The sequence below is a fragment of the Ptychodera flava genome, chromosome 4, assembly GCF_041260155.1.
Source record: "Ptychodera flava strain L36383 chromosome 4, AS_Pfla_20210202, whole genome shotgun sequence".
NCBI lineage: Eukaryota > Metazoa > Hemichordata > Enteropneusta > Ptychoderidae > Ptychodera > Ptychodera flava.
This window is the reverse complement of record NC_091931.1, coordinates 49309944-49334995: the sequence shown is the minus strand read 5'-3', so window position 1 is coordinate 49334995 and position 25052 is coordinate 49309944. Positions and strand designations below refer to the sequence as shown.

Below are 25052 nucleotides of genomic sequence, written 5' to 3'. Positions count from 1 at the left end.
CCTCTGACCCAATTTTAACCCCCAGATATGCCGATAGTACATTTCCGATCCCCGCGTAACTTCGTGCGTATCCCACTTCCCAATGCAAACGAGATAATTTTACGAATATTTCAATAATCACTGCCCTTTCGTCACCACTTTCTATTTTGCACACAAGTTTCACTCACAACTGTGGCAACCGACTTCCGATGTCGGCACGCCCATGATTCGCATTCGCAGCCCAGCCTGTCATCGTACAGTAGGGGTATTCACTCACGGTGCCTCACTCACTCACTGCAGTCAGTGCTGTCGACTGTTCGATAAACTTGTGCGGGTACAAACTGCGAACTGTTCACTGTTGTCGGCTGAAATCAGACAACAAGTATAGCACCAAGAAACATGATACAATTAAAACGACAACTTACAAAGCTCATCCTTTTTGATGGATCTCTATCTTTCGAAGTCATGGTTGTTAACGTTGTTTACCAATCCTACTACACAGATAGATCGGTAACAGATACGACCGCAGCAACCTCACCCGCATACGTACGTGCCGCCCGCTTACTCTGGTTTCGGGAAACCAGATCTTCTCTCTGTCCCCTCAGGAAAAGTCGTCCTAGTGGATGAGTCAGCCGACACAAGTAAACGTTGGAGTAACCGCTCTGTAGAATATCAACGGAACCAATATCTGTCAACCGCAGTTCGTGGGCAGAATTTCGCTACCTCTGCCTATCTCCACTGCCATATTTGATTTTGCCTACCTGTTATTATGCCCTTGCAGGGACCAATGAGAAAGCTCGTTGCAGAATTCTACCGGAAAAGGAGCCCGGAAGTGGTCAATGTTGCTTCAAAGTTTGTACGCATGATCGAAATAACTGCACGTGTTTGTAAACTACATCGCACAAAATAACGCCCAGCATAGGCAGAATTATATCCTACCTTTCTGGAGCAAATCACTTCGTAACTTTCTAATTATTTCACAAAACCTCGATGAAACCAAAGAGATGAATCCGTAGCTAGTAGTTGATGCACTTTGCATTAAAGGCGCATGCGCACGGCAATATGGCGGAGTTGAAACTTCAGAAACTGGGATGGTATGTTGAAATTGTCAATGAAGTTGCAGTGTGACCTTTCGGTCATAGATTTTCATAGCGAGTTTGTAGTCAAAGTAGCCGGTTAGTGCACTGAAGATCGATGCATGCATTTCACATTCGTCAAGAGGCACATGCGCCGATCTACATTGACACAGTAGTACATATTTTACATAGTGTGAACATGAAGTGAATCACGCTGCATTGCTAATATGTACACACATTGGTCATACATGTCATACGGTGTCAGAAGTCGTTTCAACCCCTCACTGTTTCAACCCCCGCATTTACGAATCCTGGTCTATTCGATCCTTTCGTAGCTTTCGCTTGGTATATCAACTCGGGCTGAATTGACACGAGATAGTTCGAAACGATATGCAGAGAAATATTGCAACCGCATTTTACTGATTTAATCTGCAAAAGCGAGGAAATAGTATTTTCAACAGTAGATAGTACACCACCTGTACTGTACCGTCATGTATACATGTTCGATCTATAATGTGTAACAGTTACTTTGCTACTTATGGTACACAACTACAGTAATTTTCAAGTACATGACAAACACAAAAAACTGAAAACTGACACACAAAATATACAATGTATAGAGTCCAGTTCAGTATGTATATAACACAACACCAAAATGCAGAGTGTGGTAAGGTATAGATAGAATGCAAAGAGTACAAATTCAAAAACACCATAATCTAATGTTTTACCCACAAGACAAGAATGGTTTCAGTGTTAAATATCACCATGGAGCTACCAAAAGAGTTTGGTAGCTCCATGATATTACAAAGAAACAACAAGGTCAAATTGTCCAGGATACTAAGGGCAAGAGCTGTAGTAACAATGCTTGAGAAAATGTGGAGTCGAAATGAAATGGGTTTGCATTTGTAAGGGGTGCAACTGTCTTCCTACCAGTCATACTATAACAGGCTCTGATCCTAATTCCTCCAAAAGGCACTCTCAGTCTCTGGCTTGTTAAATAGATAATAGACAATGAATGCATCACAAAAGACACACAAAGAAAAGTTTACAACAGAGAAGGTAGCTTCAACATTGATACTGACAAGTTATATTCAGAAGCAATCTTGACAGGTTTAAATCTCTCTGATGTACACATTTCAATTCAATTGAACAGGTTATGAGAGTGGTTGAAAGTTGTTGTTTGAGTATATGATGCAACTGGTTGTTCACTTACTCACTGTGCCCAATGGCCAAGGAAAACTTCAACTCAGTAAATTTTATGCTTTATGTGACAACTGAACATAATCAGAGTAAAACCAATTTATCAATAGTCTATGACATTATTTTCATTAAAAAAGGCATTTGACAGTCTTTCCCAAATGTTTCATGAACACAGGCATCTCAGTAAAGACGGATTGGAAGAATGCTCAACTGCGGAGGGAAGCAACAGTCAAAATGTTGATGGCATTGTCAAGGCTGCATTGAATGTAAGTACCGTGTCTGTATAGTTGTTGTAAATTGGAAGTATTGATGGGGAGATTGCCAATGAGCATCTTACCACAGGGCTGTTGATATGAAATGAATAGTTGGAAGACTATAATAAAACATGATAACTTCTAATTACAAATCACTGAAGCTGTGGATGTTGGTTTATTTACAAGGATTTCTAGGGTGTAATCTCTCACTGTGTGTTTGCTCTGCAACATTAACCCTTTTCCTGCCAGACAGTATCACTTGCCCATCAGCCAAGTCAGTAAAAAGTGGTATTGAGCCAAAACATGACCTATTTTCACCCACTTGGCTTGGTCTGTTATAGCATCTTTAGTACATAAAAATCAAGTTTACAGTATTTATGTTTTCAACAGCTTTCAAATATACAGTATTATGTTAAAATACACCATATGGAATATGTTGTGTTTCATTAATTTTAACCATCTTGACCTGGTTGATATATATGGACTTGGCAGGAAAAGGGTTTTAAAACTGCCAATTAGCAAGATTTGATTAGTGGACAAAGGTACCAGTACTGGTAAACTACAGAGTTTTAGGGTTGGGGATAGAGTTCACACAGTACGTAGCAAGAGCCCCAACAAAAACCTTTTTGGGTTGAATCCAAAGGTTTGTTATCATTAGTCTACACTCATGCCCTGCCATCTACCATCATGCACAAGCTTACAAGTGTTGATTTTGCAATCTGAGTAGAGATAGTAAAGTTGCATTAGAACTGAGATGCATGACTAGTAGTGTGAGCTCTACTGTCAAGCGAATCAATCTGATACCATGAACCAACTTCATCTAGGTTGAACCTATGGTTCAATCTACTACAGAGGTTCACACTGATACTGACTATTTAGGTAGTACCTGATCTTAATTCAAGCTGACAACAGAGTAAAACTTGAAAATGTATAGCTCTGCTGATATGATATTAAATGTTTTGTTAACTGATCTTTCATACACTTTTCCCACATGTGTAGACTGATCTCCGACAGATTGGTGCAGCTTTCTTCCCAACAGATATCAACAGAGGAAAGATTGAATATGTAAGTAACTGAATAAATATTGAAATTCATGTTGATGTATTACTCTTTGTAAAAAAATTATATAAGCAGTAAAATGCTCCAAAGATTGCTCTCCAACTGTATGTCCACAACATTAATTGATGGTTGTAAAGTCCATGGAATTGTCTTTTGTCACAATGTTGTAATGAAAAGTGCAGCTTGACCTGGTTAAGTTGTTTGCCAATGATAATCTAGTGTGTGGGATGTAGACATACACATACATATTCCTGTATCACTACATTGTTAAAATGTATGTTTACATGATATGCTGCATTCTCACACGTAACACAAAACTTGATTCAATCGAAAATATTGTACCACACAGTGCACGATAACAAGTTTAAGTTTGCAGTTACTGGTTAAAGTACCATCGTTTATCACTTACGATGGAAGTGTTAAAGAGAAAAACTCAGTCAATATGAAGAACACATGCATAATCTTCAGTTTCTTAAAGGGCCCTATCATAGTTTTTGTGAAGCGATAGACCCCTAGGATTATGTTGATTTTAAAACTGCTTGGTGTTGACCCAGAATCCTTCAGTGTGTACAAAAACTATTGAATTTCTTTATCAAAGGTTGCAAAAGTTACAAAATTCTTAACTGAACCTATCTATAATTTATTGAAATTAGAACCTCAGTACATGTAATGATATATCATCAATTTCCTTTGGATCTCAATAGGTCAAAGGTCCATGTGTACTACAGATTCAGAAGTTGCGAAATGTTGGAGCACCCAAAGCCAACGAGGAATCCCAACATGCTCCAAGAATGTTCAGAGTTCACCTAAGTGATGGACATATTACATGCAGTGGTGTTGAAGTCAGTCGAATTGATAAACTGAGGTAACATTATGTGAACAAGTAATCCTAGTCTATGAGCTTGCAAGTTTATCTGTGATTGGTCAATTCCCTGATATTTCTTTGTAAGACCTACTTTTCAATTTACAGGTGTACAGCGCTTACAACCAGTAGGATAATATTTTCTGGCACATATTCAGTCACCCCAAATCTGATATAGAACCTTTCTTTTAAAGACAACTAGCCACTAAATGATAAAGTTACCCAGTCATACAGTAGGGCATCACATCGGTACATATATTCATAAGCAATTGAATTAGGGCACATTGAAAATGTCACCAGGGTTCCACAACAATTCACATGTACACACATTTTGTTTTTCCTAGTCCGAGTGAAATACTAAATAAAAAAATCGTTGCAAGTTTTTACAAAGAAAGAACAATTATTTGCTTGATCTGGAATCTAGTCTTTGCAGTTTGAATATAACACATACTATTACATACACTTTCAGAGTTTTCTCTTGACCGCGCGATTGCGCAAATTGCGCATTTCGAGCTATCGTCTGCCCTGAAAAATTTAATGACTGCGCGGAAATCGCGCACAAAGCACAGCAAGCATGAGGATGACCCAAGCACATGTGTAGCGAACTGTGTGTACCAATGATGGAATTTGGAGAAATTCCAGCTTTAGCATTGTGTATGCACACGTAGCGCGATGCACACAATCGTTTGATTGGCAAACGGGGATCAGTGCATATTTTTATGCATTTAAACCCCAAAATTTTGACCGAATCGTGTCCAAGGGAACAAATACGTCAAATTTCGAGTCAGGGAAACTTGTGGGTGACAAATCAACAGATGATAGAGAGCAGCTGAGCACATCACAAGCTGGCAAACATGATGATGTCGATGTTAGCACCGTGCTGCATGCGACATAGACGACGCAACTCACAGACAAATAGAGAGATTCTATTTGTCTGTGCGCAACTGAACTGGATGACGATCGTAATGATATCGGGGAAGCGTTTCCTTGGAAGGCAAAATCAACATCAAAAGTGACTGCCCCCTAAAATGTCAAGTCTGCCCCCTAATTTTGATGAATGGGGCAGAAAGTGCCCCTTTTAATGAACATGCAGAGAATACACTGCACTTTTAGTGATTAGAAGAGAAATCTTACAAGCCTTTGCATGTGTTTTGACTGACAGTTTATCTACACCACCTGGAACCAAAGTGAAACTCACAGGCAACATTCCAGTGAGGAATGGCTTTCTTCTTTTAGATAAAGATAACACAACTGTCCTGGGTGGTCGTGTGGAAAAACTTGTCACCAAATGGGAACTGGCAAGAGTAAGTACTTGAATTCTGTCCTTGACAAAAAGCATGTAAAGAACTTATTTGAAATAAGTTGCCACTCCTTCTAAAGTCTAAACTGACTTCTGTAACTTTGATGAAGTTGTGCTTGAGAAGTTGAAGCATATTGTAAGTCCACATAAGTGTTATATAGCTGATCAGCTGTTGTTACCAACCTTTTGAAACCAACCATAATTTGTTTGTATACTTGTAATCTATGCTTAAAAATCAGATACGGGGTACTGACTGCCACTATAGTCCATGTTATGTTTTAACTTTCCAATGTTTGCAGAGTTTGGCTCAACACAGTCGGAACTATGAAGGTAGAGAAGGTGGACCACCTCCATGGATTCCATTTGGTCAAAAAAGAGGACCTGTGAACCGAGAAAAGTCAAATATAAGAGGTAAGGAGACAATTTAGTCTTGAATGTGTCATAGGTACACTTACGGGTATGTGCAACATAATAAGAACTTTATATAGCGTACAGTATCCATCGAAATGCTCACTTTTGCTTTATGCAATTTGCATGAGTACAGTGTATGCTCTCTCAAAAAGGTAGGTCCTTGGTCTTAATTTGAAAACTTCAGTACTTGATACTGAACGAGTACAGTATGACTGGGCATTCCATTCTTCAATGTAGCGGCAGCAAACAAGAATGAACAATCACTGTAGAATCTGAGTCAAATACTTATACATCATCAGAACAGGTGTTTTTCTTTTCACTTTATGTTAAGGTTAATTCTGTAGCTATATTTCATTCTTTCATTTGCATCTGTTTTGATTTTGATCTAAAAAGGTAGCTGCTTATCTTCCCCACAGATTTCAAATCATTGGACACACACAAAGACCACAATGAGCAGGACAAGGAATTTGAAGAGCAACGCAAGGCAGTCATCGAAGCCACACTGCAGGAAGGTAAAAGTAAAACCTTTGGAGGTGGCAGTACAGCAGCACAGAATCTACAGAAGGAAAAAGAAAGTCAGAAGAGATCTGGTGGAAGTACTGGAAGTAGCCATGTTACTGGTTCATCAACAAGCAGTGCTGGTATTTACAGGGAACTCTCATCTGGAGTATGTAGTACTTATTTGCCTCTTGCTTTCAACTTCTCTGACGCCTGCCAATTCTCTGTTTACATAAATTCTCCCTCATTGATTTCTAGGATGTTAACAAAACCATGGGCATGCTGCATGACAGCTTGTAGTTTTTTTTTCAAGAAAACAGCATTTACATCATCACTACATTTCGTCAATCAAGGAACTTTTTCCATAGATTAACAAAACAATAGCAGCCTTTATCCATATATTATACAATATCACAGTCTGGTTTGTTCTCTGACAGTGAAATGCATAAAATAAAATGTAGACATATTTTATTCGCATTTTTGCTTTTTGTTTTGTTGCACTTGTATTTTCTTATTTGTATGTAAATATTTCAGGTTGATGATAAAGCTCTCAAGAAGCTTATGGATATGGGCTTTGACAGGGACAAGTCAATATCTGCCTTGAAGGAACATTCTGGTGATGTGGATGGCGCAATACATGCAATTCTACAAGGTCAGCAAGGTCAGCAGAAATACTCCAGTGGGGGCAGACAGAGGTCAGGGGACTATGGCAACTCCAGCAGTGGTGGCTCTGGTGGCGCTGGTGGAGGAAGACAGAGATCAGGTAACTATGGCAATGATACTGGTGTCATTGTGAATGTCAGTGTGATTGTGAAAATGAGGAGAATCAAATCTAACCTACAGTGAAAAGATTGTTGTCCTTTCCAAGTATTGTCAATAGAGGGTGCTGCTTATTCTAGTTTAAATAAGTGACTCAGGTTCATTGACACATATTTTCAATCAAAAGTTTCACATAAAAAACGGGGTCTCACACCCAACATGTGGTACATTTTCTGTTAAGTCTATATTTGAAGAAGGTAAAAATTTTGTTAGTTGTCAAAACATGCATTTGTATGTTTGTTAAAAGCAAAAACGTGTGATTTTGAGTTTTTTCACTTAAAAATTATAAGTAAGAATTGGCAGCACCCCTAAGTGATCTGTTAACGGCACTAGACAGCTGGATATACTGGGGGAAACCTTGTTTTGGATTTTTGAAATTCGCTTTTGTTTCTGCACAGTGAGCCTTTGAAGTGTGAACTGTCGGATTTTCGCATAAATTATTGTCTGTTGTTCACATTTGTCAAGTTATCATCACTTCAGGGGGTTTATCAAAAATCTAAAACACGGTGTTGCAGGGCTAATCATGAGTGTTAGCATGCGAAGAATTGGGGAAATCCGCCCACGCGTCGCCGACTTACACTCATTTGAAGGTGCGCATACATAGCAAAAATCGGAACTGAGAAAATCGACGATTTGTGTAAACGTCCCATTTTCTCACAAAATGGCCGAAAAAGTCAGATTTTTGTACCTTAACCCTTTTCCTGCCAAGTCGGTGAAAATCCGCTTGAAATTCGGTGTAGCCAGAATCTAAGCACTGGTGACCGTTATTCTCCCAACCCGGTGGAATCGGACCCTTTTGGGTACCCCCTTTCCTGCCAAGTCGACGGCACTACGTTTTCTATCCCCTGTGCGTTTAGGGGTCATCCGAGGAGAGGTTTTCTGACAAGGAACGCCTTTTCCCCTCGAAATGGGTTCGCAGGGAGTCGATAGACAGGGAAAGGTGCAGAAACCTGTCCGCCAGTCCCCCACACCCGAGGGGGGCTGGGTTTTTTTTACCGCTTTTTAGCGGACTTGGCAGGATAGCATGGTGACGTTTTCTGGCGGAGTTGGACGTACTTGGCTGCCTGGCACCATAGAGATTGCTGCCGAACTTGACCAACTCGGCAATGCTAATCTAGAAGGCTACCTCTTGTAAACGACTTGGCAGATATGCCGATGGTGCGAGACGAAAGTCACTTATTCAGTTGTGCGTGACTGAAAATGAGAACGTATTTTTGACGGGACGGCTCGACTTGTTCCTCCGATGGAACGGATGTGAACGACTCGGAAATACCATTACAAACTGGTGTCCGACGTACTAAGCTGGGCTTCAGCTCTGCAAGTTCAAGCCAGGCAATGTCCTTCACCGCCTTGGCCGTGCCATTCAATGGACGTAGCTTTGGATTTTTTATTTATTCCATCGTCCGAAGTATTGGCTCTGGTTTGCAGGCAAACGTATCCTCTTGCCGACGCATTGGTAACTACGTACGCTGTTTGCGTACAGAGAATTCATAAGGTCAATAAGGTCAATGTGTAGTCTGCTACGGGGATACCGCCTGCATTTAGCAGGGACTGCTTTTGTTATGCAAACCAGCTAGCAGTACAATATGGCTGCCAGGCATGTGGACACGTCGATGGCTAGAACAATGGAAGCATATTGCGTTGCACCCGTGCATCGCAAAAGTGAACTGAAGACTTGGGTGTAGTGACTGGTTATCACTGGTTAGCTGCAGCCCAAGCCATGTCGGTACAAACCCGTACCTGACTGAGGACCACTCGATTAAGTCAGTAATGAACGGTAACACTCGTAAACCAACTCCCAACTGAGCTGGCTAAACTACGTGGAGCTGTGCTTCAATGGCTCAGCCATGTCGTTAATACAACGGCAAAAACGTAGTTTTTGTGCTACACTGCCAAGTCGTTGAAGGTACGTATTCAATTGACCCTACCCTGGGGAAACAGGACAGGTTTGCTGGTGCTGCTGCACCCCTAGCACGACCCTCAGGGTCTCTGACTAACAGACGAGTGAGGTGATGTTTGTGCCTAGCGGACGTGCGTAATACTGAAGGAGTTTATTTCCGAAAAAATAAACATGAAACGGCAATAAAAGACGCACTTCCAGGGGCAAACAAAGCCGGTGACCTCATTTTTTCTGCAGTAACCCTTGAACTCCTTCCCCTGTCTACGGGCATGTAGAAATTATCGAAGTCTAACACGTATAAGTACGGCTAAAACAACCCTGAAATGGGCGATTTCTGCCAAAATGCCTGGCAGGATAACATGCAGGAGAGCCAATCTTTTACAGGCACATATTATGGGGCGGTTTTCTACTGACTTTGCAAAATAACGGACAAGGGCGCTCGGCAGGAAAGGGTTAAAATAAAATCCATTCGATCTGGGTCTAGGTTAAATATTGGGCATCAGATTTGAGAATTTCTGACAAGTCCTGAACACTAGTTCGCCAAAAAATGATGAAAATTGTGCGTAGAAACGTGAGGCTGGTCAGCGTAAGCGGTGGGTACTATTTACACGATAAACACTAGAAAGATAATTCAGGGCATAATCTGTTTGTCAAATACGTATCTAGCTTATAATTATATTAACTGTACACTGTTTGGTAACGGTTAGAGTCTGGTTTCAAGACTAGAAAAGTTTAAAAAAATACAGCTGGAATGGTTTACAGGTCTGCGTTCGACGCGTTCTGCAGACGACACGCATTGGCTTGCTCGCAAGTGCTCGACTTCCGGTCTCATAGCCCGTAATTTATGCACGTACCAAGTGTGAAATGGTTGTCAAGTTCATTTTAGCGCCGATTTTTGTGCCTATAGTACAGGACGTCACTTGCTTGCTTGCTTTCGAATATGAGACGACCAACTCTCGATGCTCTAAACAATTCTGTAGTTGAGAAGTTCAAGGAATACGGGTAAAGTAGCACTTGTTTTTGTAGTTTTCACATGTGATCTGCTGCAGTCTTTTTGCTCACCATCAGGAATGATACCGGGTTTTTCGTGCGCTATTTCGCTTTCGACTGTGACATGTACTATTATGGCCCCTCGTATGAAACAAAAATCAACTTCAGTTACACGTAAAAGCGATTCTTCATGACTTAAAATAAACGACTGAGGCGATACTCGACAGATTCACTGATTGCAAAATTAAAACGGCGACATGTTGTGTCACCCAGCGACACTCTCATGACCAAGATATAAACAGACCGGCTCCGATCGTGAAGCGACGTTTCGCGTCCTGTGCTCTAGACCGACATAACAGTGTCGAATTGACAATTTACAAACTAAGTCCAAAATATGGGCTGCTGTTTTAGAACCATATTTTCCAGTGAAGATTAAATAGAGTCTCGTGGGGCGGCAGTGTAATCTACAGTGCTGTACGTGCGCGCATGGAGCCCGGGTATCAACATCACGCGTGCAACCATATTACCATAGTACCAACAAATGTTTCAAATTCAATGGCAGTTGTAGTATGAGCCAAGGTCAGAAAGTTTCAAAAGTTTCAAAACGCTCGCGTCCATCAGCTTTCCATTTTGCTTCTTTGGCCCCCGTTTACGTTTGCTGCCGGCAGTCGTCAGCCATGTTGGAATAGCGTCTCTTATGAAGACCTGCGCGCATGCGCAACATAGTGCGTAAAAATTTACATAATCTCCTTCAAGGTATAACGATAACGCTGACAGTAATCCGGACCGTTAAAACAAAAACAAAATAATAACTCACGCAGTGGTTAGAAGGCCGTGCTTTCACTAAAATTCCAGACATTTCCTAGTGTAATGTTACCTCACAGTTTTCTCTAATAGAAAGATCATATTTCAGGGGTTCAGAATATGAAATAATCACAAAATTGCTAAAATTGACCAACGAACCTGAGTCACTACCCTAAATACTCAAGTATCTTATTATTAATCTGTATGGCATCAAAGTCTTGTGTTGAAATTTACTTGTTCATTGTTTTCTGGAAGTCATCACATCACATTGCAAGAGTTGACATATTGCTATGCTTATTCTGAATTTATGAAAAGAAAGCATTAAAGCAGTGTAATTTGTGATTAACATTGTTCAGCACCAGTAAGCATCCCTGATGGGATACTAGGCGTTATAAAAATGTTATTTTGTTATGTGAATGTCAACAAACAAACATAAAACGTATCACATTGGAAGCAATTTCATTATGAGAATTTTACTACTAATTCTTTGATTATATCAACAAAATTATTGTTGGACTTGTTGTACTGTGTGTATGAAAATTTTACAACAAATTCTTTGATTATATCAATAAGATTATTGTTGGACTCATACTGTGTGTTACCATTATACATGGGCATGACTTCAGTCATGATCACATTCATTTTAAATTGTTCACCCTGTGACTGTTTGAAATGAGAATTGCGTAAGCAGAATTTAAATAAATATGTTACCGTGATAAAAAATGTAGTATGTAATGACAACTTATCCGTTGCAAAGCCTGTAGGAGTTATGTCTACAGTCTACGTTGTTAAAGTATGTTAGTTTCTGATCAAGGTTTCCTATATTGTTGATAACTTATTTTACCATATCAGGTGGGAGAGGACGATCTGGAAGAGGAAAAGGAAGAGGGCGTGGCGGACAAGATGACGAAGACGCAGGTGATATGCCAAGTAGACCGTCAGGGCCAACAACGTTGTTTGATTTCCTTGAAACACAACTCGGCACTGTATCAGGTCAGTTAAACTTAAAATAATGTCAACAACCATCAGTTTTGGGAAATATTCCATCCCTTACTGGTCTACTGGTTCTCCTTTTCAAAATGTCAACAAAGTATATAGATGCAGAACAAGTAAAGAGCTTTTAGATGTTAAATGGTCTCGCAAACAAATCAGTCTGCATAACCTGCATTTTCTTTGATATTTAATCAGCCACACATGTGAATTGATAGTACTTCCAATTTCTTGGTAAAAAATATCAAATTATTTTGCCATGGATGAGAGATTTGCCATGGCTTGGTTGCAGAACCACTAGACTTGGCTGTGGGACCAGCGGACTGGGTTGTAGGACAACCAAGCTAGGGTGCAGGACCACCAGACTAGGATGTAAGACCACCAGACTAGGTTGCGTGAGCACTGAATTTACCCTGACACTGGTCATTTGGACAGTATGCTTTGCTCTTCCATGTCAGAGCCTGCTAACACTTCTTTTGTTGACATTTGATAATGCTGTTTATTGTCCACAGAAAAAGAGAACACACCATCTGATACAACTAATACAAAGCAGTATCATAACAGATATGATGAGTGGCAGGATGATCCTAAACCCTACAAAGACAGGAGACAACAGGGAGACAGAAGGAACTACGACCATCAACCCAAGTCTGTAAGGGAGGCAGGCATCGTGTTTGTTCATGGGGAAAAAGACAACAGGAGGTCAAATGGACCTGATCATCAAAGATATCAAAATGAGAGGGGGCCAAATCAATATCAGAATCAAAGACGTGATAATCAATATCAGAGAAATCAAAATGATTATAGACAGGACAGAAGCAGACAACAGAGGGAGTATGGACAACAGCGGGAAAGGCAAAATTACGACAGCAGGTATTCTCAGTCCAAAGATTATGCACCTCGTCATGAACCAAAACAAAACTTCCATGACAGAGATCAATATGATAACAGGACAGATATGAGACAAGGCAGTGGGTACAATAGACAAAACAGATACAATAACCCACAGGACAGAGATGCAGGTCAGCATTACAGAGGTGAACAGAGGTCAGACAGGGATTACAGGAGTGCTGGTGAAAGCAGGGGACATGACTATCGTCAGAGGGATAGGCCAGATAGTGGAGCCAGATCAAAACAGTATCATGATCTGTCAAGAGATGGGCAACAACAACAACCACTACGCAATCACTGGAAGAAAGGAGAGCCATGCCTTGCCAAATATTGGGAAGATAATAAGGTATTAATCATAAGATAGGACACTTCTCTCGAGTGCATTGTTATTAGATGTAATGAGATGTATTCAACGGTGAAGAGGTTTTGACCAAATGAAAGTTATATAGTGCAGAAAATATCAACTGTTACAATTTGAAGGAAACAACAAAGCTCACATGTAAAATCGTGAAAATTACGTGAATATTTGTTTAGATTTTGTTTGTTTCTCACATGACCTTTTCATTTGGAGTTGATAATTCGAAAATATGACTCTACCATTTTGGGATTTGTGAAAGTATCTTTTATTCAGAGAGGAAATTAAAAACTTAAATTGGGGAAGCAGTTTCTTATATATTTCACTTATCATTGAGATAAATCAATTTCCGAATTTCTGTCCACATGTTAGGACTCTGGGTCAAAGGTGAAAATTGGCAAATTATTGCACATCTTATTGATGTGTGCTGAGGTATGGGATGTCTTTCAGTAGTGTTATCAGTCATTCACTTTGTGTATCATTTTCACAAATGTTAAAATTGTTATTGTCATAGATGTATCCAGCTCAGATCTATGAGGTTCATCCTGACTTGCCAACTGCTGTGGTTCATTTCACTGAATATGGAAACCATGAAGAAGTTATGCTGCAGGATATCAAGCCAATGCCAGCCCTCAACTCATGGGTAAGTCAGCCCTTAACTTATGTCTCAGTGCCCTCAATTCACATCTGAGTCAGCCTCAACTCTGGGAAGTCAGCCCTTAACTTATGTCTCAGTGCCCTCAATTCACATCTGAGTCAGCCTCAACTCTGGGAAGTCAGTCCTTAACTAGTACTCATGGTAAGTAAGCCCTCAACTCACAGCTAGGTCATTCCTCAAGGCATGGTTAGTTGGCCTTCAACTCATGGTAGGTCAGCTCTCAGAGCCCTCATATTATAGTAAGTTAGCCCTCAACTCAGGGCTAAACCAGCCCTCAACTCATGGTTAACCAGCCCTCAACTCATGGTAAATCAGCCCTTAACTCATGGTAAATCAGCCCTTAACTTATGGTAAGCTTAGTCTGCCCTTATCTTATGGTAAGTCCACTCTTTCTGCAAAATGTTCATGGATCAAAGAGAACTTTCATCAGCAGTTCAACATTTTATCTCAGAGGGTAGACTGCATGGTTCAGTCATGTCTGCCTTGCTGTAGGAAAGCCATGTCATAAAACATGTGTTGTAATTCCATAGCTACATACCTCTGTTCCTCAACTCTAACAATTAACTAGTCAATACTTAACCAGCCAACAAGTTGCTTAACACTTCTTAAAGGTAATGTTCCCTCAGATCCTCCATAAAGCCAAAAGCTTTTCTTAACACCAGCTTGTAATCATATTTGATAGACTTTGATAACATTCTCAGATATTCCCATCAGATGACATCTTATCAGAGAACTCTTTTCACCAAATTTTCAAGTTTGGAGATACAACTTCAACAGTGAATACAACACAACAGAACCAAACCAAACTGGTTTGTGGTGACTAGGATAAAAATCATTTCATTTTCATGTCTTTGTTTCATCAGGCTGAAGAAGCTGGGCCACACAGAAGGAAATATGAAAACTTTGAGGGTCCCATGGGTGAGACACTGGAATTCCGACAAGGAGGAGGTGGAAGCTACAAAAGGCGAACACAAAACTATGAAAGCCATGCGGAAAGAGAACGCCGTCAGCCTAGCAGACCACAACAACAGTACTACCAGCCCCCAGCAGCTAGAAAATAAAACTTATATGGAAGTGATGTATTCCTTGAGTTTGTAGGCAATTGACAAAGACTAACACATAGATTTTGAAATGAAGTAATTGAAAAGAATGTAGTCCACTTGAGTAAATCTAACAAACCGTTATTTTCATAATCTGTATTGACTAAGATAAAAGACAATGACTCACATCATCAGTTCTGATCACATCAAGATAAATTGAATCTATTTTGTATTTCTGTAAATTCAACAGTCCCTGAAGTGTGATTGTAGTTCATGCTTTGCTTACAGAAAATGTCATCGTATTCCATGGTGTATCAACCAGTGGAATGGCAAATCTTATCTTGATCACTGACCACTGTTGGATTTTGTCGCCATTACTGCGTTACCAAATGTTTGCCCAACATTATTTAAATTTTTTCATGCTCTTTCTCAATCATGATGTATTCTTTAGTTCATATAGATTGGTTTACATTTAGTTCTAGCCAGTTGTTGACATGGTTTAGCCAAGTTGTCCTTTAAATTCCATTGTAGATTTGATGAACGTCATGAGCTCACTCATGGCAATTTCTTAAGTTAAAAAAAATGCTGCATGTCTTTGACACTAACTAGCAAATCAATTTCTCTTGAGCAGGTGGATTATTTATACACAGAATATCCCTTTATGTTACCTGTGTACAAACAGGATTTATTTGACTTTTGTATCGTTTGGAAAATTTGTTGAAATTTTTTCAGTGGGTCCTCTATACTTTTACTACAAGCAGCTGTAGTCTTTTTCAAATTTTACAGCAAAAGTTATTGTGCCATCCTTTACACAGGATACTTAGAACAAGGATCGGTTTAATTCAGTCTTGCAAGGACCATTATACTAGAAAGAAATGATCAAGCTGACTTCTTGATACAAGACCAAATGTCTTTTGTGGAAAACAGTTTCAAAAATAGATTTGACATGAAGGACCGATCGTATTGAATAACTTATTTTTTTTTTAATTGCTGCCCCAAGTTTCCCTGATGCTATTATGCAAAATAGTTATAAAGACTTACTTTTTGTTTGGTTGTAACTTATTAAACCATGATGGTCATAATTAAAATGTACATAGAAATCATCCTTACCTCATAGGTCAGCCCAAGTCAGCAGAGACCCACTAAATAGAGTACCATTTTTCAGTGTGACAAACTTGGCAATGAGCCTCAGAGGTATCACTGGAGTTTTTTTCCTAGCAGAATGACTGATTCTTTGTTTAGTATTTTCATTTTATGGTAGAATTCAGGAGACAAACTTCAGAGAATCATAATTTCTCAGGTTTTGATGTCTAGTGATTTCACTGTAGCTAACTTAATATTTTATCTTTCCAAATTTATGAATATTTATTGTCCAATAAAACATCATAATGATCACATTGGGACTCCATACTGCCCAAGTTTTTGCAAAGTACAGGTTTAGATTTATATCACTTGACATATGTCAAAGGTCAAAGTTCATAGATTCTGCATGTATCATACTGGTAGCTACAATTTAGGTTCGAGTCACTGTTTTTCATGCCAAAAAAAATAAAAGTCAGTTTATATTTTCAAAGGAACACTTTTGGTCTGCGTGAGATGGCAAAGACCTTGATATTGTTTATGTATTTCTGTATTTCAAGTCTTCACTTTTTGTTTTTACACATGCAGAAAATTTCTAGTTGTAAACTACATGTATATCATTTTATGTGTTATTGTTTAATCCCCTTACATCCTGCATTTTTTCATAACTGTACAGTTTTCAAAATTGCATAACCATATTTTTCTGTATTTTTGGATCTTTCTAAGGGGAACTTACAGGTTGAGAGTGTTTAGTTGTTTTATTGATATGACATGAACAGAAAACCTCTATCAGAAGGCCTAGACAAGACTGAATGAGGTATTGATGTTTATACAGATTCTCAATATGTAAACATTTTCTTCAACATTCTTAACCAAATCTCTATCCTTCATATTTTGACCCAAACTCAAACCCACTCCTCAACATTTTCATGGAATCTCTAATCTATACCGTCACAACTCCATTCAGAAAATGCCATGCCCTTCCCTCACGTGATCAATAAAATCTCTAACCCCATCTCCTGCCATTATCCCAATTTTTAGCCCATTCCCCTGGTATTTTCAACTTGATCGATGGCTAATACGCACCAAACAGCATTTTCAACCCCATTCCAAGCCCACTGTAAATTATCAAACCTATTTCTAACCCTGTCTAACCCTATCCTGACACAAAATAGTTTCTGTAACCTTTTGACCACTGTAGCCAATTGTATTCTGTATAACAAACACATGAACACGTGATGATATCACGTAAGATTTCTGGCACTCAAGGTATACAGCAATGCTATATGCCACTGGAATTTTCCAACACTCATGGTAGTCAAGGGTTCAAAGTGTAATATGTGTATTTATAGAATCTAATATCACATAGAGTATTGTCAAATCCATATGCCACTTTACTTCTGCAATAACTTTCATTTCTGTCCCGGTCAAGTTAGATCAAAGTCTTCCACAACCAACCATGCAATCTTTATTTTTTCATTCAATGTTGTTTTCATAACACAAGGAGGGACCTTACTGTGGCAGTGTAGAATGGATATTTCAGATAAGTTCTAAATTCAACAGTTCATGGCTGTGCCATTCAGGTTTTGGATAGCTAATTTGAATTTCAAGAAGTGTACTTTGACACGATTCTGTTTCACAAACTAAGCACAGCAAATTCATTTGAAGGGCACATTGTCCCTTCAGCTGTAAATCCTACACAGTTCTGTAACTTTCTAAGCAGCATTTCTTCTTAAAGTGAATAACATAATTTTTTTCAAGTCTTGAATAAATTTACCCCTAACCACAAATGGTAAGGTGGTATCATTGTCAATATGACGCATGATGGGAATTCTTCGTAATATTTTTAATATTTCTCAGGTTCAACCACTACAACGCTTCATGTTGTCTACTCCTCTGACTTTCCAATGATAGCTGTTTTCATTCAGCGAGTAGTATCTGTGGTATTCAAAACCACCGTAAGGCTGGCAGAATGCTTTTCAGAACCAATGAGTGTCAGAGAGTTGATACAGAAATTAAGTCATTATGCACACATAGAGCCCAACCGGTCTTGAAAATACTAGAACTGTGTATGACATCAAAGCAAATCCTGTCGTCCAATTCATTCCAAGTAAATTACCCAGATCGTTTTGATGAAATGTCACAATTTAAATACCATTTGTTTTCAGAACTTGGAAGTGTATATTCTTAGTTTGCAACATGCTCGAGATTGGTCCAAAACCAAAAGTGTACCCAATATAATATGGAAGGATGGCCATGATTGGCCAAACACCAATAACATGCTTCGTTTACAATGTAAAATCCGCCATGATTGGTTCACAATTGGGCCCTTCCAGTGAGGTGTCCAAATGAAATTGAAGGCCGTAAAGGCCACTGTATGGTACGGAGCGCCCGCACACGACTGGGCCTTACAGTCTATAGTGACAATAAGTGACAAATGTGTCACACCACCTTCCTTGATGCCTACGATGAAACTTTGTTGTTGATCCAACTCACTTGTCCAGTCATCCTTATTCCATGACTAAATGAATGCCCGCAAGCCACTCACCAAAGTCACTACCATCGTACGTATACTGGTATGAGTGGTGATGCACAGCCAAAAATAATAAACAACTATCGGTAAGTTGGAACCTGCAGAATACTGTATCTGAAATAAAGATATTCATTTTGTATTAGAACACTGCTAGGCAGGAGCGGCTATAATGAAGTGATTGATGTACCAGAATTTATGAACAAAGAAAATTATCTTTCCATCCACCATGGCATGTGTACAAGGTGAACAAAAACCAGGTGATTCTTCAGGGTCCTTGTTTGTTCAAAGATCACGTGAAGTTACATTAATAGGCAAAATAAATCAACCTACCAAGTTCAGAACCCCGTGACCCTAAAACTTTGGTTTAACACGATTGGAACTAATTTTGGGATAATTGAATAGTAAAGTAATGTCGGTTTAACCTGCAAATGTAAGCTCAGCTATTATTTCCTTGCAATACACTTGTTTCTATGAGTAATTTGTAATATTGCAACTTTCAGCTATATGTTACCTAACACTTTTGAGAAATTTTAACAATATAAAGATTATCCAAAATTAGCTCCAATCGTGTTGTTTTGCAATTTTAAAAATCACACACGAGTTGCCAATTTTGCCGTTATTTAATGGGTCGCACCCCCATAAAAACTAAAACATAAAGAAATTTACTGACCAACCTACCCTGTTTCCTTAAAGCATGTGAACGAAACATATTTTTACCTTGATAATATGAAAAATTAAGGGTTGCAGTTGATACCGACAAGGAAATGTTCACAGCTCTTGGGGACGTAATTCAACCAACTTAACAGTCACTTTGGTGAAGTCTCTAGTATTCACATTGTTAAACGGAAATATCACTCGTGAATTATGACTGGATATTTATAATGTATAATGCCATAGGATTTGCTAGACTAAAAGATCCGTCGCTCGAGGGCTGTCTTTACGCGTAGATAGCGCCCTCGAGCGACGGATCTTTCAGTCTACGCCCCGGGAGTCTGCGGAGATCGTCAGCTTTATCTTGTCGAAGGCACACTGCGATGAAACTAAGCTGGCGTGCTAGCTTTTCTTCCATTGCAATGCATGATATTATTCACTAGTATGCAGCATCTCGATGTGTAAAATAGTTGTACAAAATGTCAGACATGTACTCATGTTCTGTTATGGTCGTGTGAAGATAAGAATGGACAGTGAAATTGATCTAAATGTTATCACACTTGTGTAATTGGTTTGTAAAGTTGTTCCAAAACTTGCTGCAGTATCAGTACTTGTAATTAACTTGAGGCAAAGAACAGACGGATGATAGTGTTGTTTCACAGCAGGCTTCAGCTGTAATTGCTGAAGTAAAGCAATAAAACCTGTCGGCCGGTAGGAACTGATTAGTGGTCTATGTGTGGGATAAATGTTTCCTATAAGTGAACACACACTTGTATTTCAGTAGTGGCCATGGCCGAGTATATGTTCAAAGTCGAGTTCTCGTACAAACACGGATAGTGCCCGTCTTTATTTCTGAGGATGACTTGCCAATGCTGTGGCTGTGACACTCAGGGCAGCGGTACGGAATGTAATATGATTCTGCGTATGTGAAGTGCACCGCAAAGTGTACTCCCATGGTGTGTGTTTATTAGGGGTCCATAAAAGCTCTCAGATTTTCACCGTAATTATAACAAGTCAGTGCAACTGCTACGGCAAGTTTTGAAACAACTTTACAAACCAATTACACAAGTGTGATAACATTTAGATCAATTTCACTGTCCATTCTTATCTTCACACAAGTATAAAACTGTAGGAATATCCTCTTTGATTGTTTTGACCAGGTATACCAAACCAACATAACGTGTCTGACACTTTTGAAGTGTTCTTGGACACAAAAACCGCGCCACTGGTTGATTTCACTGCTATGAGAACTGATGACGAGACTCAGAAATTTTCGAATTACAACTTTTATTCCACATTCACTAGACATGAGTTTAATAGAGTCCAATGTTTCAAATTTCAATATAAAAAAACACCATCATCAATTCCCTAAAATATGGCGATTGCCCTAGGTCGATGATCTGGTCTATCTTTGTTTTCTTTTCTTTTCTTTTCTTTTTACATTTGTCTAGTGTGTATAGTTGCCTTGACGCATTTATTCGTTGCATTCGTTGTTTGAATACGCGGTGCCAACTTTAATATTTTTATTGTTCTGTACGAGTAAGGTTGGGTATTTGTATCGTATCGTCACTCCAATTGTTGTATACATCGGCTAGCTCGGTAATCGTTTTTGAAAAGCCCTCTTTCAGTTCCTCGTCTCTTGTTTCCTTGTCAATTTGCATCGTTTCCATGGAGATCAGTTTGTCGTCTGCTGCTTTCAGTAGTGATTTCATAATCTGGTTATCCTGTTCGAGTTGTCGATTTTTCTTTTCAAGTGATCTGTAATTCTGTTTCAGTAATTCAGTCTTTGACAGTTCCTCTCGAAGGAAATGTTTTTCTTTGTTTTGTTTTTCAAGAATTGATCGCAAATTCTTCACTTGTCTTTGAAAACATTCAAGTTCCTTACCAAGGGTATCGGTAATATTTTCAAGGTCTTTGATGTAGGAGTCTTTCTGCTTATAATTATCTTCTTTCAGTTTCATCGACTTCATTAATTTCATCACTCGTTCCTCTAATCTACCCTTTTCTTCAATCAAAATGGCGTTCTCATCTCTACTGATCAACTTTTCCTTGGTACTCGATTCCCGGAGATCTGACAGTGAAGAGCTGACTGTTTGTAGCTTCCCGCGTAATCTTTCGTTCTCTTGGTTGGCTTCACGCAACGAAATTTCAAGATGTCCCTTTTCTCTTTCCAAATTTTCAGCTCGAATTTGAGAATTGACTCTCGCCTCCTCCACGTCATAAAAGATTGTCTCAAGTTTCTTGTTATAGAGGTCGGCCTCTTCCAACTGTCTTGTTAATTCAACAATTCTCAGTTCACTGTCGTCAGGCGCATGGTTGAACACGCGACATGAATTCATCGTACCACTATGGTCGCTTGTGGCGGAGGGCTTATGGTTTCGTGTCGTCAATTCTTCGATTCGATCTGACAGAAACCGGAAAACGCTTTCGGCGTCGTCAACACCTATCGATTCGTCACTCACAATACTTTCTTGGCGGCAACGCCATTGTTTTCTGAAAAATGAAATAAATGTAAACGTAACTAATGTAACTTTTTAAGCGGTTCATATTGTTTAGATTTCTGATGATGTGAGGGATTTTTGGGGCATGATTGAGTCTTGTGTTAATCTACTTCATTTCGTAGTCGTGAAGTGAAACTACAGCATTACATTGACTACAAAAACCGTATAAAACACGACAAAGTAGGTAGCATTTCAGAGTATTGTATCTACTTTCACTGATGTGTTTCCATGAAATATTGTTATCTACTAACTGTTCTACTTTTATGGGTAAATCCATGCAGCTACACGTATTTTCGACAAGATTGATGCTATAGACTGTGTGTTTTCATCTTACATGTCATTGCCAGGAGGTATGTGCACCGAGCGTCGCTCCTCACTGGCTCGTTTCTGTTTGAATAGTATTGCATCGTTGTAGAGGCGCTGAAGGGTTGGATCAAAATGTCCAAGTTTTGTCAGAACTCGTCCATCTGGGGAGAACTTGATGGGCTGTCCGTTGATGAAAGACTTGTCACCGAATTCCAGGAGGACAACTTTGCGACCGTCACTTGAGGAACAAATGGTGAGATCATAGCTGCTAAATGATCTGCAGAAACTGGTGTTCGAGTCGTTACGACTTTGCAGGGAATACAAATCTGTGCCATTCGATTCCGGCTGCATTAATTCCGAAGGTTTTATACGATCCTCAGGTCCTATTTTTGCTGACATAATGACGTCTCTACCAGCTGACACCAAATTTCTTGGTCTTGCTTTTGGATGGTCAGACTTTCTCGGGTTTGAACCTGCTTTATTGCCAGGTCGAGATTTGACACAGTTTCGTCCCCTCGCTTTTCTTCGACCGCTAGAATTTCGACGCCTCCGTACAAATGGAGTTAGCCTTGCTCTGATAACTCTTACAGTTTCTTCTCGTTTTTCCGTTCGAGATTTAGAATACTTGTCGGCGTTCCTCGGTCTGTCATCTTCTAATTTGTATTTCGATTCGGCAAGACTCGAGCTCGATGAACCCATTCTGTCGTTTTTGAGAGACTGAATGCTGAAGGAAGAGTCTGCCTTTACTACATCTGCAGGCATGTTCGATGATCAAACAGAAGTGAGCAGTTCGTGCAAATGGAACGCGCGACAATGGGACCAAGAATCGCTGTACCCATCATGCTCTACAAGATCTCGAACGTGTTCGATAGATCACCCACATTGGAGTGTATTGTATCATGTGTATTGTTTGATCGAACGCAAATGGTGTAATACTTCAGGAAAGTTAAGATTTTTATCAAAGGCACAAACCCGTTTTTACTTCTAGAATGTCCTTAAATCTCACAAGCACAGTGGGGATAATATCAGTGAACATTTTGCATTTCAAGTTGGATCAACCAGACAAAATCCACTCCTCGCATTGGATGAAAAATGGTTATGCAAATTCTAAACCCTATCAACAGATGGCAGATAAATCAAAGAATAACTTTAATACGATGCTTAAGGATGTACGAGCGGTACGCGCGCGTGGAATTTGTCACTTCCCATAGGATTACATTGAAATTTGCTGGAAAATCAATTTCTACTAATGTCATTTTCATGAAAATTTGCATAAAGCTCAGTCTAGAGAAATAAATAATACTGATCAAATAAAATTATATGGTCACTGCGCTAAATTTTGAGATAAACAGCATTGAATAATTTCGTCCATAGAAAATGCATTGGTGAAAAAATGCTGACTCAGCATTTTTTCTCACAAATGGCAAAATTCATGGTCATTTATCTCACAAACGAGCGCGGTGACCCCTATATTTTATCACACATTTTGATAATACTTACAAAGGAGAATCCAAAAATTGACAATTTAGAGAAATGACATTACTTTTAATTTTACCGATCGTACATCCTTAAGTGTCAGTTAATCTCTGTAATTTTGATTTCGGTATTTAGGCCCACCAAAAATATAAAAATTTGTCGTGAAATTTGTCAAACATTAGTAATAGAAACTGCTGCTCCTATACACTATATGAATATATGGCAATTTTTATGTTTGTTGAATTCATTGCCGTTGTCTGTCTGTCTGTCTGTCTGTCTGTCTGTCTGTCTGTCTGACTGTCGCCTGTTGCAACTACCCAGAGTTCAAGGTCTAGGATTAACAATTGTTTAGTCATTTACCTGTAATATTAGACAACTGCTCACTTGTTATCACATAACGCAGGAGCTGCTGATGGCCACATTTATTATATATTTATTATAATTACCTTGCATTGAGTATATTCAGTTGTCTAAATTTATGGAAATATGTACATGTTTCTATCTTAGAAAATAGTTTTGCCAAGTTAGTGGAGAAATGTATTTCTTTTACGACTTCTTGAAAATCTAGACATTCAGTCACTTCGCATCATGGTAGGCTTACATGTATGAACTCGACCTTGAAGATATTAGCTTGTCAATAATGAAAATATCGTGAAAAATATGCAAAATTGGTAAAATATGTAAATTTGACAACATTCTGAAAGTCGGCACCGGATTGTTTATTTGTTTATTTGTTACATATTTACACGCATTGGTTCTTTAAGAGTTTGGAGTGTTTAAAACTGTCACTTCTTGGTTATTCATGTTCCTCATTTTTAGTCACCCCCGCCCGATTTTTCAGATCCAAGGTCATGGGCATTCAGGAACATAGCTTGCTATCTCACCAAATTCGATGACACTCAAGATATTGCTATATAAGCCGTCATTAGCTTGATGACCTAAAGATTTATAGAGAATGTTATATCCCGTTGTATTGGCATCTCAGACACAGTAAAACAAAAAAAGAGCGATGGGTATCAGTAACATTGCCTTGTGGGATAGATGAAATGGTCCCTTTACTCTCGGAATAAGACCAGGCAATCGGGTGTGATCGGGTGTGACCTTCCAATTGGCAGAAACTGTACTTCTAATTGCCCTGTTTGCTTTCTCTAATATCTTTGGGGTAGTTATTCAGCAAAGTCAGTAACTCCAAGAAGCTTGCTACTCCTAAAAATGTCACCAACATTACCATGATCATTATCACCATTATCATCATCATCGTCGTCATGGTAATCATCATTATCACTGCAATCATTGGCATCAACAGGAATACCAACAATATTCATCCGACACACCATCTTCCCAAACCCAACAACCACATCGATTCCTTGGAATGGCTAGCATTGACAGACTTTTGACTTAGCCCCATTGGTTAAAAAA

At 39.2% G+C, this 25052-nt stretch overlaps 3 protein-coding genes across 3 annotated transcripts in view; 1 reads left to right on the top strand and 2 right to left on the bottom strand.

The window, feature by feature from the left end:
- LOC139132066 (protein diaphanous homolog 2-like) overlaps nucleotides 1-756 on the bottom strand; it is a 55143-nt gene extending 54387 nt beyond the window's left edge. The window contains exon 1 of the mRNA XM_070698457.1: nucleotides 405-756. Within this exon, the coding sequence (XP_070554558.1) occupies nucleotides 405-446 (42 nt within the window). The 5' untranslated portion in view covers nucleotides 447-756. The remainder of the gene's footprint in view (nucleotides 1-404) is intronic.
- A 160-nt stretch (nucleotides 757-916) lies between these two features.
- Nucleotides 917-17979, top strand: LOC139132067 (tudor domain-containing protein 3-like). The gene is made up of 12 exons (XM_070698458.1): nucleotides 917-1073; nucleotides 2431-2521; nucleotides 3509-3574; nucleotides 4273-4433; nucleotides 5593-5734; nucleotides 6030-6141; nucleotides 6558-6808; nucleotides 7174-7402; nucleotides 12005-12145; nucleotides 12655-13379; nucleotides 13903-14031; nucleotides 14910-17979. Exons 1-12 carry the CDS (start codon nucleotides 1006-1008, stop codon nucleotides 15105-15107), a joined length of 2313 nt encoding a protein of 770 aa, XP_070554559.1. The 5' UTR covers nucleotides 917-1005; the 3' UTR covers nucleotides 15108-17979.
- Nucleotides 17980-20873: 2894 nt separating this feature from the next.
- Nucleotides 20874-21689, bottom strand: LOC139132314 (chromosome partition protein Smc-like). The gene has a single exon (XM_070698704.1). It carries the CDS (start codon nucleotides 21687-21689, stop codon nucleotides 20874-20876), a length of 816 nt encoding a protein of 271 aa, XP_070554805.1.
- Between the last annotated feature and the right edge of the window lie 3363 nt (nucleotides 21690-25052).

Excerpts from the sequence above, each read along its gene's own strand:
- LOC139132067 (XM_070698458.1), top strand. The coding sequence starts at position 1,006 with ATGCACTTTGCATTAAAGGCGCATGCGCACGGCAATATGGCGGAGTTG. Across the intron at positions 12,146-12,654 it reads ACAACTCGGCACTGTATCAG|AAAAAGAGAACACACCATCT; the intron begins GTCAGTTAAACT and ends TATTGTCCACAG. Across the intron at positions 14,032-14,909 it reads TGCCAGCCCTCAACTCATGG|GCTGAAGAAGCTGGGCCACA; the intron begins GTAAGTCAGCCC and ends TTGTTTCATCAG.
- LOC139132314 (XM_070698704.1), bottom strand. The coding sequence starts at position 21,689 with ATGAATTCATGTCGCGTGTTCAACCATGCGCCTGACGACAGTGAACTG.